We start from the raw sequence: 17,562 nt of genomic DNA on the forward strand, positions 1-17,562 counted from the left end.
CTTTGGTGGACATGGACCACTAGTTCCTCAGATTTATAATACAGTTTGATCCTTTTGCTTTTATAAATGACATATACCTACAATATATTCGAGGTAAGTACCTACCTTACGTATTTTAAACAAACTTAAATATTGATAAAGTCTGTGTTATTGGCGACGGACAAACGAAGCGAAAACATACGGCCATTGTTTTCTTTGAACCAAGATATTTATTAATATCTAAGTATAATAAATACTAGCTTATGCTCGCGGTCCGCCATCGTAGAAAAGTGTTTCAGGGTAAAAGTCCCTCTTTATAACTTATCGGGATAAAAAATTTCCTTCGCACCCAGGAGTACCTGATGTTGCTTTCTATTAAGGTCAGTCGGGGGAAGTGCGCCATAAAATTGTATAACATCAATAGTTTTAGATTTTTTAGGGCAGGTGCTCCGTCTTACTTACCCCGTCGGCGCACTTGCCCCACCTGATCTTAGTGAAAAAAAAAAAAGAAAACCTGTTTAGTAGTTCCTGAAATAAGCGCGTTCAATCAAACTAACTCTTCAGCTTTATATAAAAGTATCTATACTATTATATAAAGCTGAAGAGTTTGTTTGTTTGTTTGTTTGAACGCGCTAATCTCAGGAACTACTGGTCCAAACTGAAAAATTCTTTTTGCGTTGGATAGCCCTATGTTCGTGGAGTGCTATAGGCTATATATCATCACGCTATACCCAATAGGAGCGGAGCAGTAATGCCTAATCTCAGGAACTATCGGTCCGAACTGAAAAAATCTTTTTGCGTTGGATAGCCTTTTGTTCGTGGAGTGCTATAGGCTATATATCATCACGCTATACCCAATAGGAGCAGAGCAGTAATGGCTAATCTCAGGAACTACCGGTTCGAACTAAAAAATTCATTTTGTATTGGATAGCCCTTTATTTGTGAAGTGCTATAGGCTATATATCATCACGCTATGACCAATAGGAGCAGAGCAGTAACGGCTAATCTCAGAAACTAGGAGTTTGAACTGAATAATTCTTTTTGTGTTGGATAGCCCTTTGTTCCTGGAATGCTATAGGCTATATATATCAACACGCTATGCCCAATAGGAGCGGAGCAGTAATCGCTAATCTCAGGAACTACCGGTTCGAACTGAAAAAATATTTTTGTGTTAGATAGCCCTTTGTTCCTGGAGTGCTATAGGTTATATATATCGTCACGCTATAACCAATAGGAGCGGAGCAGTAATGAAACATGATGCAAAAACGGGGACAATTTATTAGTTTTGAGAGCTTCTGTTGCGTGCGCTGCGTAAACGGTTAAAGTTATGCAACAATAATGTATGACGGGATTGTTCCTCTTAAAAAGTTCTACAAAAATATATCATAAAACAAAGTCCCCCGCTGCATCGGTCTGCCCGAACGTGTTAAACTCAAAAACTACCCAACGTATTAGGATAAAATTTGGTATGGAGACAGTTTCAGACCCTGGGAAGAACATAGGCTCCCCGGAAAATATATAGCGTGACTTTTATAACGGAAAACTTTAGCCCGAAAAACTTTATAACGCGGGCGGAGCCGCGGGCAAAAGCTAGTAGAGTATAAAAAGATAAATAATATTAAAATATATTGGTCACTACCTACGTTATACCTTTGTCTTTGGGATTTGAATGAGTGTTGCTGCGATTTGGGATTTTTTTAAAAAAGCTCCAAATTATATTTATCGAAACACATAAACCCATAGATATCAGTGTTAACGTTTAATTGTAGTTTTTCAATTCCGCTTAGGGACATAACTGTTTTCCTCAAAGGAGGCAATATGATTCCATTTCCAAGTACTAACGTGTGTACCTACAACTACCCACGTACGCAATAGTGGAATACAAAAAAAAATACATTAGCCAATTCTATAATCGAATCCAGGACATCGCCAGTATGATTAATATTTAAAGTCGATGTTCCTACTATTCCTTCATTTTTATTTGAAATAAATGACAATATTTTTTCTTAACACACATACACACTCATTCATGTCTGTTATCCCCGGAGGAGTCGCCAGAGGTGCAAGCGCAACTGTAACACCAACTATAGCTTCTATATTCTATAACTTCGACCGTAAGTATTTCGTCCCATAATGCGATAGGGGGCGAGCCTATCGCCTTATTGGACACAAATTCTAGGCTCCGGGCTACTACTGAATTGAAAAACTCATTGAGTAATAGAACCCGAGTCCCCAGCACTGCAATCATTCCGTAATACAACTACACCACCAAGCCATTCCATTAAAATTCGTTGCTAATATATATCTCTTCATAACAAGAATAAGACAAAAAACAAAACACTTTACATGAAAATGGTAACTTTATTAAATAACAATGAGAAATAAAAAAAATGATTTAATCCTAATAAATAGACTTATGCGTATTTGGAGTGCAGTTTCTCGGCCATGTCGATGTACTGCTTCTTGGCGTCATCCTGGGCGATTCCCTTGCGGCTGGTCCATGCCTTCCACTTCGCGCTCTCCACGAGGCCGCTGGGCTGGTCTGGAAACAAGGAAAAGAAAGATTGAAATAGAGTAGGAGGAACTAAAGGATTTCTGATAGGTCTTAAGTTAAGGTACCATAAATCTGATGTCTCGTTACCGAACGTTGATCATAAATAGAAATAAAAATAGGTTTCCGTTTCTGATAGGTGAGGTGGGTCCGAAGTTAGAATAGGTTAAATCCAATGTTAAATGCTAATAACATACCAATGTTGACATCGCCGAAGTTGGCTTGCTTGTACAGGGAGTACAGAGCGAGGTTCTCCTCGTCGCTGGGCTTGGTCTTCCAGTTCCTAACGCGGTCGGCGACCTGTTTGAATTGCTGTAACAATAAAATTACATTTGTTTATTTCTAGTAATAACTCAGTTACTGAGGAGCTTCAAGTGTGTCGCGTGTCGGTATTAGCCTGTGTATAACTGATTTCAAAAATGCCAGCATAATTGTGTCGACTGGCAAGGGGTAATCTCTCGTCATTCGATGTTCTATATGAACTCCACTCCGCTTATTAGTTGGGTCACTCTAACGTGCCTGTATAGAAAATGACGCATCTGAACAAATCATAAGCACCTTATTGATGGCACGTAACTTGAACTACCAATCCGCACTAGGCCAGCGTGGTAGACTAAGACCTTATCCCTTTCAATAAAGAAGGCCCGTGCCCAGTAGTGGGACAGTATAATACAATGCTGTTATAACTTGAATCTGAGCTTGATATGACTATAGATCAAAGGCATACAATTTCTGTCAGTAATCAAATCTATCAAAACGAACGGGAACTATCGGGAAACGAACCCGAAGCCTCAGCACTGCGGTCGGTAATACAACTGCGCCACGGAGGCAAATATTCGCTTATCAGTCACGTCGAATATGATCGATGCGTAATTACACTGTTATGTGATAATGTATCACCACTCGCAGCAACGTGGATCCGATAATACCAAAAGCTTAGATAAAAGAATTAACAATTGCCGAAACCTAAACTAAAAGCTGGAAGTCTTTATTACGCCAAGTACTTAATGCCCTTCCGTTGCGCCTTCGACTAACCGAGACATAAATATCTACAGATCAGGGTCCTTAACAAAGGCGCCTTTTTACAATCGATAATGCTAATAGGAAACAGAAAAAAAAGTATCGAGTGACATATTCTAAATATTGCAATTTTTTTTAGAAAGTTTTAAATCATAATATTAATTTTAATAGAAGCAATCTATTTAATACAAGCGGATCACTCCATGCATGATGGAATGGTTGCATAATTTTCTGTGCTATTTTACTGGCATGTTTAAATCGTTAAGTCGATTGTGTGGTTATACAGCTGTTACAGTACTCAGTAAAAATATTTTGTAATAATATGGAGTAATATATGATGTACTTTTGAAATCACTGAGAAAACAGGGAGTCGATAAATAGAAATTTTACATTAGTTTTACATCTTTTTAGTGTTAAATACCTACATTATAATTTATGCCTTTTGATATTAAGAAAATTGATGAATGCTGTTTCAGATTAAGAATATTTTTTTTCAGTTCTACTTAAAAAAAGGTAACTAAATTTTTTTTCCAAATGATCCTACATAGTTAGTATATTTTCTTATAGTTGGTTGATAATATCACATTAAATTGTGTGTACCACTAGGGTGTCGTAGGGGGCAAGGTTCCACTATATGATACATTCACATACACCTACATTGAAACAAGACTGTTTTTGTTAATAGAGACATACATTAATGCAATGTCTTAGTTGTAACAATTATGGATAATTAACAAATCCGAATGGAGGAGAGCGAGGTTTGTTATTTCATACGTAGTTCGCCCTCTTCCGAAACGCCATGATACTGGTAGTACAGATAGCTTTTTAATGAGATAACAAATAGCTCATCTTATTTAGCAAATAGTTGTTAATTACGATACTAGTAACATTATGGATTTCTGTTTTCACATGTGGGTGGCGGAGGCAGGCAATGCTCTGCAGTTTGATGGTACGTATTTGGATGTCAAAAATAGCTGTTGTTTTTTGAATTATTGTTATCTAGTTTTAGTAATTCCAAAGATATGATATATGATTATATCTATTCAGGCATAAGGAAATGATTACAAATATTTCCAGGTGTTTTACAATCTTGCTGACAACATATATCGCCATGATTCATGACATACGTTTATTATAACTATGAAAATCGATAAGACATCGACAGTTTAACTATCATAACAATTTCTGGGAAAATAATAATTATTAAATATGTTTTGTTTGATGTGTTTTGTGTCAAAAATAGTTACCTCGTCAAGAGACATGTTGGTTTAGTTGATTGAGATCTGAAACAAAAGAAATACAAATGTGTAAAAAATCAATCAAATCGGCTGTCAAATCTTAAAAAAATATCTGTAGATACATTAAACACACACACGCGAATTTAAAACCACCTCTCTTTTTAGAAGGTTGTTAAAAATAGCTAAATAATAATGTTTTACTAGCAATAAGTTCATTTAAGATAACCTCAGAACATACGACTAAAAACTATATGATTTTTTATAACATAATTCGTCACCTAATGATTACGTTTTTTAGTAGGACAAGTAAAGACGATATGGATGAAGTGAAGTGAACTTTACCTCCAATAAACACCCACAATATCAAGAAACCTGACTGCTTTAGTAGCCATAAGGAAAAGGAATAGCTACAAGAAGAGGGCTCGGATATTTGGGTTCTTGAACATACCACTTACTGTATGAGACGCAACAGCGAGCTATCAATTCACGTTTGTTTTCTGTGACATAGTTGTAGGTTCCCGGTCAAGCCAGCCAACTATGCTGTATACAAATATGACTATGAGTAGCTGCGCAATAATTAACGGTCTATAGACACGGAACTCTACCTTATCCAGGGTTAAAAAAATCACTGAATATACCCGTTAGAATTCTGTATTTACTTCAGACTTTAGACATGACGTCTTACAAATTAGGTTTGCGAATCCATCAATGATAAAGCTGGTAAAAATATCATTAATCAACACATATATTTCCAACGCACGTTCGATTTTCAAAAATGGTGACAGTTTTGACGGAACTCGCCATTGGTCAATTACATTCGTTTATGGACAACGTAGTGGCGTGCGCGCATTTCTGCCGCAAACGTTACATTCCACAGGTTCATTGACCGGGATGGCGCGGAAACTGGAGCTGTCCGTGCACTTTCCATTCACTGACAGTATCGAATTAAAGTAGGTTGGGGAAAGATGGGCGTGCCCATACCGGTGCAATGCATATGCAGATTGGCGTTAATGCACTCATTAAAACACACGGTGAAAACTGGTTTGACAAGGTCGATTACAGAGGTGTTAGTATTTGATGATGGTCTTTCGTACACACTTAAGTGTAGTTTTTAACATGACTATGTGGTTATACAGCTTAGACTTACTTTGTAGGATGTAATAAAAGCGACGAGTTATAATAAATTCTATACTCGCAACAGTGAGTCGCGCTGGTCTTCTTTTACCTTATACTTTAATGAAATAGCTTCCGCTTGAATATTCAGTAGTAAAGTAACGCTACACAATTTTGTGTACAACATTAATGGCCTGGATCGACCAAGATAACAATATATCACAGAAAAACAACGTGAACGTGTAGTTTGTAGTTACGTTTCGACTTGTAAGTTAGATTTTAAGATGCTCAAATATCCCCTCTCTACATAAACCCTTTTCTTTAAACCAGGTATGGCGTCCATGAATCTTCCACGCATGTAATTGTCTACATCAGTTAAGTTTAGATTTTGTTTAGTTATTTTTGCTACTGACTCTATTATAGACTCGACCCCTATCACAATAGACGCGTCTCTTATCACATTATACGATGGAATACACATGGCAAAAAGTGGTTGCAACATTTGCGCCTCTGCGTACCTCTTCGAGGTTAAAAAGGTTGAGTGTGTGTGAGAGACTCTACATTATGCAACTCTTAGTATACTTCAAACTAAATATAAATTAGACCCAAGAAGGGCAATACGTTCGAATAGTATATTAAGAAGCGTCGATAGTCTAGTTGGTTGATTGACTGTCGAGACGAATGTCCGCAGGTTCAAAACCCAAGGGCACATACCTCTGACTTTTTTAAAATTATGTATGTATTCTTTGTGAATTATAGCTTGTTTTAACGGTGGAAATGAAATAGTGAAATGGTGGAAAACATCTTGAGGAAATCTGCATAGAAAAATTCTCTATAGGAATATATTTGTGTATGAAGACTACCAAATTCTCACTAGCCAGCGTGGTAGACTAAAGCCTAATCCTTGTCAGTAGTAGAGGAGGCCCGTGTCCAGCAGTGAGACATATAATACAGACCTGATATTATTATTATAGCATAATTAGGTACTCTACTTACGTGTCTCTTAGCTCTCTCGGAAATATACTGAGGTTATCTTTACAAAACTATAATAAAATATTGCCTTATCGGGCACGAGTGTAATTAATTGCTAAATAATCGCAGTTCTTGATAAATACAATGCTATCTTAATCTGTAAGTGGTTGGGAAAGTCCTAAAAATATAAATTCTTAGAAATATTTCGAAATTTAGACCAAAGATCGACCCTATGGATTTCTTAAGCCCTTTTCGGTATGAAAATTGACCTAATAGAATATCTAGTGGTCAGCGTTTTGGAATAGTTGCTTTGGCCATCATGTAAGTCGATAAGTATTTTTTTCTTAAAGGGCAGGCAAACCGCTTACTATTTTGTTAAACCAACCATGAGTGTCGAAGAGTTTTGAGTCATGAAGAATAGGTACCCCTGTTCTTACCTATTTTCGACCAGGTCATCACACGTCGTAAAATGCCATTACTGGGGTAAGAGATAACGCTTAGAGCTCTTGCTAAAAGTAAAATAAATGCCCTAAGTAATCAACCACGGCCAACCCTGACTATTATAAAAGGCGATTAATGGAGTCTAGAAGGGGTCTCAGGGCATACTGATGTATGCTCACTAAAACTGTTAACAATATGCCAGAGAAATTTTAGGTGCATCTCTGAGGTTCAACAAGGAAGAATGGAGATGAAACGTGATTCACTAGATGTCTAGAAATCTCGTTGACTAAGAAATATGTTTAGTTGAGATTGTTGAGCAAAATTATTTGGTCAATAACTAAAATTATTGATTTAAATATTCATGTTTATCAAAGAATCAACAACACTGTGAGATTGCCAAAGAGTTAATTTTCCCAACCCTAACCCATTGGCCCAACCTAATTGGCCCAACCTCAGAAGCAACTAAGAAGTTATGTCTCCGTAAGTAAGACCGATGAAGTCTTACCAGGGTTGAACCGCCTGCAAAAATCTGACATCGGGATGAGTCCTTCACCGTATTTCGCTTTTACTCCGCTAGACCACGCTTAACTTCCCCAATGATCCCCTTTAATCACCTCTAATGATAAATGGGGGAGACTGTGGTTGAATTCTCTAAATGCCCGCAGTCCATATTGTAGATGCCCACATGCATCACAATACAGTGGTTTTGAAAATGGAATGAACGAATACCTCATGAAAATTAAAAAGTTATAGCTCTTACAACGTTAAATAAAAAAATATATTAAATGTCTTGTTAAATTGTACGTCGTTTCGGATTAAACAATAGGTATAATAATATTGATAAGTGATAAAACAATTTGCGAAATTATTCAATACCTACTCCCACGATTTTATCAATGAAAATACTTAAATAATCTGAGATTTTATCATATCAAATTTGCATTGATTTTTATTTAAATATCAATATTTTGAACTAGAAGCTGCGATCTAGACACATACATTCAACCTAACTGACAGTAGTACAAACACGCTGTTAGATCTACAAGTATGAAATTTTGTACAGGATTATCGTACGTAAGCACTAAGATTAGAAGTTTAAAAATCCCTGAAATGGGGGCAAAATATTGTCAACAGGAAAGAGCGTAGGGCACACGAATATTATTAAAAATCACAACACAAAATTTTAAACACCTATAACACGAAAACTGGGTTATTTCACCACATTTTTCGGTCACAGCCACGACACAATGAATATTATATAACTTACCACTGGATAGAGAAGCTACGAGATCGAAGTGGGCACTGGGCAGAACCTGCGATGCACACGCGTTAAATTCCGGAGCCCAGTGTGGGCTGGCCTGCAAAATCCTAGGGCTGCCCCTGCGCAAAGATATAAAAAATATATATAATTTACAAGTGTTTTTGACTGCCTCAGTGGCATAGTTGTATTGGCGGTGCCACCACTGCTATCAATTTAGAGTCTGCAATTTGTACCCGATATGGCGACAGGCTATTAAATCATGGGACGGGACACTCTTGCGAAATTATTTTTTATTACATAAATACGAAATAAATAATTGAGACTAGGTTCTTACCGTTTCCCAGCCAATTAAATAGAATAGTAAAGAATTAAGGGAATAAGAAAGATTATTTAGTTAGTTTATTGATAGAATCAGCCGCCTGCTAATTTTGGTACAAAACCATCTCTACCAATAGGCCGCAAGTTCAAACCGTTCATTCAGTTAAAGAAGGAAAATGAGAATGTAATTAAGGTTCTCGCCCCAGCAAAACGGCGCGCTAACAGGATTTTTAATCGAAATCTATAAAATATATAGAAAAACCGAAAATGTATGGCATGAATGATCAAGGCGGTTTGCTCTGGGGAGGGTCTTAATTATGCACCGGCAATCCAATTCAGCAGTTCAAATGCCTGTTATTTAGCTATCTTTTATTTTTCAAGACACTGAAATAAACAATGATATAATTAATATGCATATTTATCTCTCATACATCTAATTATAAACATTTTAAATATAAAAGAGAAAACATACATACATGCTTATTTTACATTACATTTGATATGCTTATTCTACATGTTTATTTAGTTGAGAAAACATTCACTAGGATATTAGTAGATGGAAATGTAGAGGAAATTCAAAATTATATAGATAAATATGAGGTTATTGAAGAAGGAAATGAAATAAAATGAGATTAATGACAAGGTGGGTACTGACAGGAATACAACATTGGACTTCCAAAGAAGGGTGACGATAGGCAAGACGCTGCGGGTAAAAATTAGATAAACGCTTTGTACGACATACTTAATTGAAAAACTAAGCCGAACCCTCTTTAGAGCAGTTACAAGGTGAAAAGGAGGAGAAATGCATGGAAGCAGGAATCATAGCATTTCTAATCAATTGTAATCTTAATCAAAAGAATTAACTCATAAGAACCAGCTCCTCCTTAAAAGCTAGGCAGAGTCTCAAACAATGTTTCCATCAGTAGGTTTACTATCGATCTCTCACCTCTAATGCTAATGACGCTAATAATCATAAAACGAGTCGACCTTGCGGAATGACGCAAACAACACACCATTGTCTACTGAATCATGAGTTGCATGTTTAATTACTTTTTTTCAGACAAACGAGAAATTATTGGCTAGGTTTTGATGCAATTGTGCAGAGAACAAGTTATAACTGTTAAATATAATTTATCTAATGATTTTGCTCGCGACTCTAAACCCATTAAAGCTCTTTTAAATTTATAGGTCTCAGAGATTATATAACCTCCTATGAGTTTTACTGGTGGTAGAATATATTTTAAATCAATCTTTTTTTTTTTTTGTTTACGCGGAGAAAGTGTCTTATGACTACCGCCCAGCGTTCGTGGGGGGCGACTGAGCGGTTATGTTGGGGTCACCGTGCCTTACGACCCGGCGTTGCGCCGCCCGGATTTGATGTCGATCTTCAATTTTAAATCTATCTGGATAGCAACCAACGTACACAAGGTGTTAAAACCCGCCATAGTCGGCCACGTAAGTGTCGCGTTCCGGCTTCAACGGTACCAACAACCGATATAATTGTGTCGTCTGCCGAGGGGTACTCATCTATCGTCAGTCGATATTCTATTGATCCCCATTCGACTTACTATCAGATGCAGTGGAGTCACTTTCTGTGAGCGTATAAAAAAAAGAGTTAAATATATTTTAGTATCCCGTATAAAAATACCCGTTCATCTTTAAATAATGATTATAAATTTATGTCCCGTAAAAGTAAATACTGATACATTACGCATATTCATAGAATTATTAACAATGTCCTAAAATAATTAACTATAACTTTTATTAACACAGCTGTTAACTAAAATAATATTAAAACGAAGCATCTGAATCAATAAAGAAACGCTAGCGACTCCAGATTGTGCAATCCAAAATATATTCCATGGTAAATTTAATAAAAAATAAAAGGGCGATTGCTTCTGTAGTGGTGGCGAAGGGTCCATCTACATCGATTCCTGCTTCCCTTTTGTTATTTATATAATTAGAACGATTTACTGGCCACATTTATGCATACTAGTACCTATACATTGTGTGAAAATTTCGTCCTTTACCGCTCTTGTGTGGTGAGATCCTTATCAATTTAAAAAATAAATAACAAGAGCCATTTAAGCCAGAATAAGTTTATCGTAGTGGAAATGAAAATTTACCTTTATAATATAAATTAATTTAAGCCACGTGCAGGGTTAGAAGTAGTCAGTGTCATGATCATCATCAACATTTCAGCCGGGAATCTTCCACTGCTGGATATAGGCATCCCCCATTGAGCGCCATAGAGACCGGTTTAGTCGTAGTCAGTATAGTCTACAGCAAGACCAGAGTAAACCAGTGTATCACATCTCGCTGAAAACAGACTTCGAATGAACAACTTAGTTGGGTTCCTTTGCGCCTTCAGACATATTAGAGCAGTCCTAAAACTACTACAACCATCACAAAATACAATAAAAAATGTATTAACAAAAAATTGTCATACGTGCCAACCCTGTGTTATATAAAACGATATCACTCAATAAAACTCAGCACCCTTATCACAAGTAATCCTACGCAGAGATAATCCAAATAAAAACTTATTAACATAAGTTTGAACGTAAGATTACTTAACAATTATATAATTACGTGTAATCACTGATTGATATACAAAAAACTTAAGTAAATAGTCGCATAAAGGAATTTGGCTGATCAAGACACGATACAGAATGACAAGTTCGTTGAAAGAAAAAAAGAAATGTAAGAAATAAAAGATTTTATTATTGAAACAATATCAATATAACATGTACAATAAAGAAGAGAATAAACTAAAATATGTAATGGAAGATAATGCATAAATTATATATTCCTTGCTGCAGTACCAGCAATTGCTTATCCTGTACTGAAATTGTCAACATATTGCTTTCATAATATAATAATTATGGAACAAATAGTTGGTCCAACTACTTGCTAAACTAATCAACAGTTAATTAACTAGGAGATGCTTGAACTCTGCTTCTCCGACGTTTTGACCAGATATCTTGATTTCGAGTGCAGTAATTAGGGGCATTTATTTTAATGTAATTACTGTTTTGTGCTGGAATTCATCTACAACTCATATAAAACAAATTTCTCCTTAGTTAAGTCGACTTTTACACATTTTATCCACGAAGGTAAAGGCACAATTACTTCGCCCAGTTTTTGCCTTGTTATTTCGGTCCGTGATTTCATAGGGGATGGTTCTACTATCGCTATACATATATCATTCCAGACTTCAGGCTGGTACTGAGCAACAAGACCCAATATAAGTAACTTCATTCGACCCAGGGTCGTACCCGAGACCACAACACGACAATCACACCGCAATACAAAAACCCCACCAAGGCAAATGCCAAATAGCTATACGCGTTAACCGGAATCACACACCGTAACACGATGAGGCCCATGCTCTAATTTTTTTAGTTTCCGCACCTCAAAAAGTAGTCTTATATAATCTAAGATGTTTTTATTACTTTCTAAAATGTCATTGTATATAATCACTTTGTTACATAGAATACCATGAGTATTAGATATAAATTTTATTTTCTTCTACGGCCTTTTTCAGCTGTGAAAAAATCCTACTTGTAAGTCAATACTATCCAAAGATAATATGACCGTCTATGTCGCAAATTTACGCATATTACACGATTTCACTAGGTAATAAAACCTATAGGGTACCTCCTGTTGATCTAGAATCTAAAAATAGGGCGAGAAGCAATGTCTTGCAGCACAAATAAAGAAAAAAACTGAAAACCGAAAATTTTTAGGTACCATTAAAAAATAACTTTACGGTTACAAACTTAATATTTACGATTGGTGCCGAACCGTATTTAGAGTTCGAACAGCAAAGTTAAAGTTAATATACTTAGACACCGTAGAACAAGATTGTATGTAAACCTTAGTGCGCGAGTTTAATTCACACTTGTCAGGTTTTTTATTAAAAATGTTGGATCGTAAATTCGTAATATTCCGTTAAATTTCAGAATAATATACTTACCTATAATATTATAGTTTATAATAACCGTATTTTATTGATCACGCAGAAGACGGCGAAAAGTTTGGTGTGGACCTTAAATAATAATATAGTTCGCATGTTGCCACTTATTCCTTGCACTTTATAGTAAGTGGAATAAAGTTTAAAATAGAGTGTCGTTCGATGAGAGATCCTCTCGCCAGTCGACAAAATTATGCCAGCCTATTTGAACCAGAGCAGTTAAGCATTGAGCAAATATTTATCATGTTCTGCGTAAATCACACCTGTATTCTAACATTCGTACACGTAGAATCTTATTAGAAGTAAAAAAGAGTCTATTATTAGGTGATACATCCGAAAAGATGTCAACATCTTTTCAATTATTTAAATATTCAAATACGTAATAACAATTTCTAACACCAAGTGCTTAAATTACTGAGCAATATAGTTTGTAGTCTGAGTTCTTAACACATTTGATTCTTTGTCTTAGGGTTGTAAATCCAGCATCAGTATTTTAAAATTCATGGATTAAAGGCTTTACTGGTGGGGCTGATTATGGTCTAAGCCCAATAGGAAGTCGTGTTGCTTACCCTCAAGGTACGGCATGCTCGTGTCAGTTGTAACAAAATGCAGAATGCAGCGATAATACTTCTGATGTAACGAATAGGCATTACTGGATCTAATCTCTCCCCATCAGGTCAACTATTCATTCGACCTTCCCCAAAAAACTCCGACGAATATTTCGGAAAATACCGTGATGTCACTCACGATAAAGCATATCGATACAATTTATAATCTAACGAATCTTATCGATAAAAATGGGTTATATTTACCAAGATTGATATTTTGACACCGTGTCGGTTCGTGGGGGGAAAATATCCGCCACACCTTACCACTCCTGAAGGTATAGATTAGTTTCAAGTGTTTAACACACAATTCGCTATAGCTAACACAGTTTTTTGCGATGTTAATCCTATATCAAATAAATAGTAAAGATTGCAAATTGTACCTACATAGGTGGGTTTATAGTTATATGTTCATGCCGTACTATCGTCCATGTTTTTCCTTGAATGTGATTGTTTCATACTATCTAGGATGTTAGAAATGAATGATCACTTTTTTTTGTTGCTGGGGAGAATATACTGCCATATAAAGATGTTGTTATTTGACCTCGAATTTCGGAGATACAGAATAGAACTCCTCAAAATCAAATAGGACTTTGATAATTCTTTTTGTTGGCATAATAATATGATTTTTATGTCCTCCAGTGTATGTCAGTGATTTTGGCAATTTCCAGTAGTGGAAATTGTAAGCATCTTTTCTGGTAAATGTTTAATTTGAATTCTTCAAAGCCAAGCAGCAGTCATGAAACAATTAATAAGGATTATTAAGAGGGCTTAAACTATAACTTATATTTTACTCGAAGCCAGAATGAAAATCTTGTGTCCTTGTAATGAATTTGTGTTGAGTTGCCCACATGCTTGGTTTTGGGTCCAAGTAATCATCTAAAATTATTAGTGAAGGCCACAGAGCTGATACGATTGTCGATGTTGATATACCATGGAACATGAACGTCATTAGATCAATCATCAACGACAAATATATGATTAAGATCCACATTAACGACAAAATTGTTGATATGGAGGTAGACACGGGAGCAGCTCTATCATCAATATCTTATAAAGATTTTAAGGCATTAAACCTCGATACAAAAATATTCAAAACTGACATCATCATGAAGACTTATACAGGAGAATTAATCAAACCGGTCGGAGTAGTATACGTGACATGCAAATATAAACAGCAATTTTTCAGCGGAAAGCTATACATTATCAAACAAAACGTTGAACCTATATTTTCGCTTTCTTTCTATATGTTTACTGTTCGCAAGAATGATTATTTCATTGTTTAAAATTGAATCAAAAAGAGGGTGTTTTGGATTATCTCAGCCTTAAGTTGTTCTAGCGTGCAACTCGCGTATTTAAATTGTAGGTAACCTTCAAAGGAACTATCTATGTTAAACCTTTGCCCCTTAGTTATTAACTCTCGTATTTTGTGTCATGGTTTCTTCTAACTAAGTACAACCGATTGCGGATGTCAAGTTCTTTATAATAAATAAATATGATAATATTTATAATATTAAGTATATGTCGACGATGAAAAATATCTAAAAACTTCTACATTTTTAGGACACCAATTCATTTTCTTTTTTTCTTAATAATAAGTTAAAACTAATGTTGTGGCACGAAATAAATAAGCATAACAAAGTAAATAATAATCCATATCGATGGCAGATTAAATCAACATTGCAAGAACTAATACGCCTAGGATCTGATACAACGTCTTATAAGTATATAAGCAAGTATAATTAATCTGTCTATATTCTATTATTAGGTGATTTTAAATGATCAATAATATAAATGATATTTATTGTATCTTGCTGTCGATGAGATTGTTTTCAACTTATATTTAAATAGCCTCGCGAATCATCCTCATGAAATTAAAAAATCATCCGAATTTCAATAAAGAAGACGATTGAAAGCGTGCACAAGCCTGGGATCCAGTTCTAGATTTAATTAAATCGGAACCCAAAAGACCGACTGCCAGACTTCACGACACTGCGAGCCCATTCTGCGTAGATCGGACCAACAACAGAAAAAAAATGTATAATTGTAAAGTTTAGTTCGGTATTATAACTTTGACTTTTCGCATGACCAACATCTCAGTCCCCCCGTGACCACAAAGGCTGCAAAGTCTTCGAAACGTCGGGAATTGAAATCGCGATAAAATCCGCAAATTAGTTTTATTTCTTTAAAATTCGCGTAAACAGAATAAATAACTAAATTAATCTAAATTACTTAGTAAAATAATAATATAGACAACGTAAAGTCAAAAATCAAATCGTATTAAAAAGGATTATAAGTGCTTTTTAATCAATTACAACCTACGCAAAAGAAGTCGCGGTAAAAGCCAGCTACTGATAAAAATAATGTATTTTCATTACATATTGATAACAGGTAAAGTTCTATTATTTATTGTCGCTTTTTATCAGCCACTTGCCGCTAATTCCTGATAATTTTGTTTGTACGTTGATATTTCATGTCCCCCTGGCTGGTGGTCTAAGCCTGGATAGAGAGCCATTGTTGACCAGTTTAAAATTTCCGAAAGGGCACCTAACACAACATATTATGTACTTACTACATACTAATATGCATAAATGCGGTCTGCAAATCGTAAAAAAAATCTACATAAAAGGAAGCTGGTGGTAGGTCTCTTATATGTGAGATTGACATTATGATTCAAAGCGTGAGTCACGTGTCTCTTTCTCGACCAATCAGAATCTCACGACACAGACCTTCGTGCCCGGTTTTATTTCAATAATACATTCTAATGAATAAGTCCTGTATAGAGAGTAGTGTCGCCACAGGTCCATTCCAGGTCATAGCACTTTGGCCTCACCATCATCTTCAGCCTTTAGAAGTCCACTGCTGAACATAGGCCTCTACAAAAGATTTCCAGACCAACCTGTTAAAAGCGGCCTGCATATATTTTGCAATCAGTATAAATGAAGGGCCGCGTAATTCTGGCCTTCTAGAAATTACAATAGTTAAACTGCACTGCACTTTGGTCATACTCATGGCGAAAAATGGGTTCACTAGTTGCGCGTGCGCCTCTGCCTACCCCACAAGGATAAAAGGCGGAAGTGTACACTTTGGTGTTCTGTAATTTGCTATGGTAGGAATAACAAGCGACATTCAAATTATTCAATATAGCGACATAGAACAAATGTTTTGATTAGTATCTCCAAACATTGTCGATGAATTTATAAATATCGAGTCGTTATTCAATATTTGTATTAAACTTGAGACTTAAAACATCACAAGTATTGCAAATGAATCTCATATGCTTGTAATTTAGGAAATAAACAGGATATGATAAGTACAATTATAATTTAATATCAACAGACTGCATATTTTTTACTGCTTTGCTGGTGGTAGGATATATTTTATATCCGCCAGGGTAGCGACCACCGTACACAAGTTGTAAAAACCTCGAACGAGATATATTTACGTGGGTCACTATGGCGGGTTTGACACCTTGTGTGCGGTGATCTTTTTTGTTTCTTTGAGTAGGCATCCCTGCAGTCTAGTTCGCAGGATTCTCCCAGTGGAGAAACCTGCAAACGAGATACTGGAATTCCCCTGCTTAACGACTTCATAAACCCGGTGGAGAGTGGGAAGAGAATTAGGGGAAGAAAACCTGGGGAAAAGGATGGAAACCCCTTTAAGATAAGCAGAGAGGAAAAGGAAGGGAAATATACGCGAGCCCTCACAGACCTCTATGTGAATTCACAATCATGAGGTATACACTGAACTGTATGCCTAGGGCCGCGATAAATGTCCCATGTGCATGGGCGTGCGGTGTGGAGACCGAGTGCACAAGTGTATACGGTGGTTAGTATTTATAACTAGTACACTATCATCGTTCTAACTAGCTCCGCATTTCACTATTTACTATCTTTTATTAAATACAAGCGCACCGATTTATGACCCACTCAATCCATCTGCATTAGATAATTCAGAAGCTAATCAACGGAAAAGTTTATTTCATTATACCTTTTTATCGATTTGCCTGATTGTTGTGTTCCAACTGCCAACTTAACGAGGTCCGGATAATTGATGATATTTATGTTTACAGATAGTGCAGTTGCAAA

General features: G+C 36.0%; 1 protein-coding gene across 1 annotated transcript; it reads right to left on the minus strand.

The window, feature by feature from the left end:
• Positions 1-2,320: 2,320 nt before the first annotated feature.
• LOC115442595 (putative acyl-CoA-binding protein) lies at positions 2,321-8,704 on the minus strand. Its single transcript, XM_030167672.2, has 4 exons — positions 8,582-8,704; positions 4,798-4,833; positions 2,728-2,842; positions 2,321-2,521 (listed from the first exon to the last, which is right to left on the minus strand). The coding sequence occupies exons 2-4, from the start codon at positions 4,810-4,812 to the stop codon at positions 2,394-2,396; spliced, it is 258 nt and encodes an 85-aa protein (XP_030023532.1). The 5' UTR covers positions 4,813-4,833; positions 8,582-8,704; the 3' UTR covers positions 2,321-2,393.
• Positions 8,705-17,562: the final 8,858 nt, after the last annotated feature.

Source organism: Manduca sexta, chromosome 17 (genome assembly GCF_014839805.1).
Source record: "Manduca sexta isolate Smith_Timp_Sample1 chromosome 17, JHU_Msex_v1.0, whole genome shotgun sequence".
Taxonomy (NCBI): Eukaryota; Metazoa; Arthropoda; class Insecta; order Lepidoptera; family Sphingidae; genus Manduca; species Manduca sexta.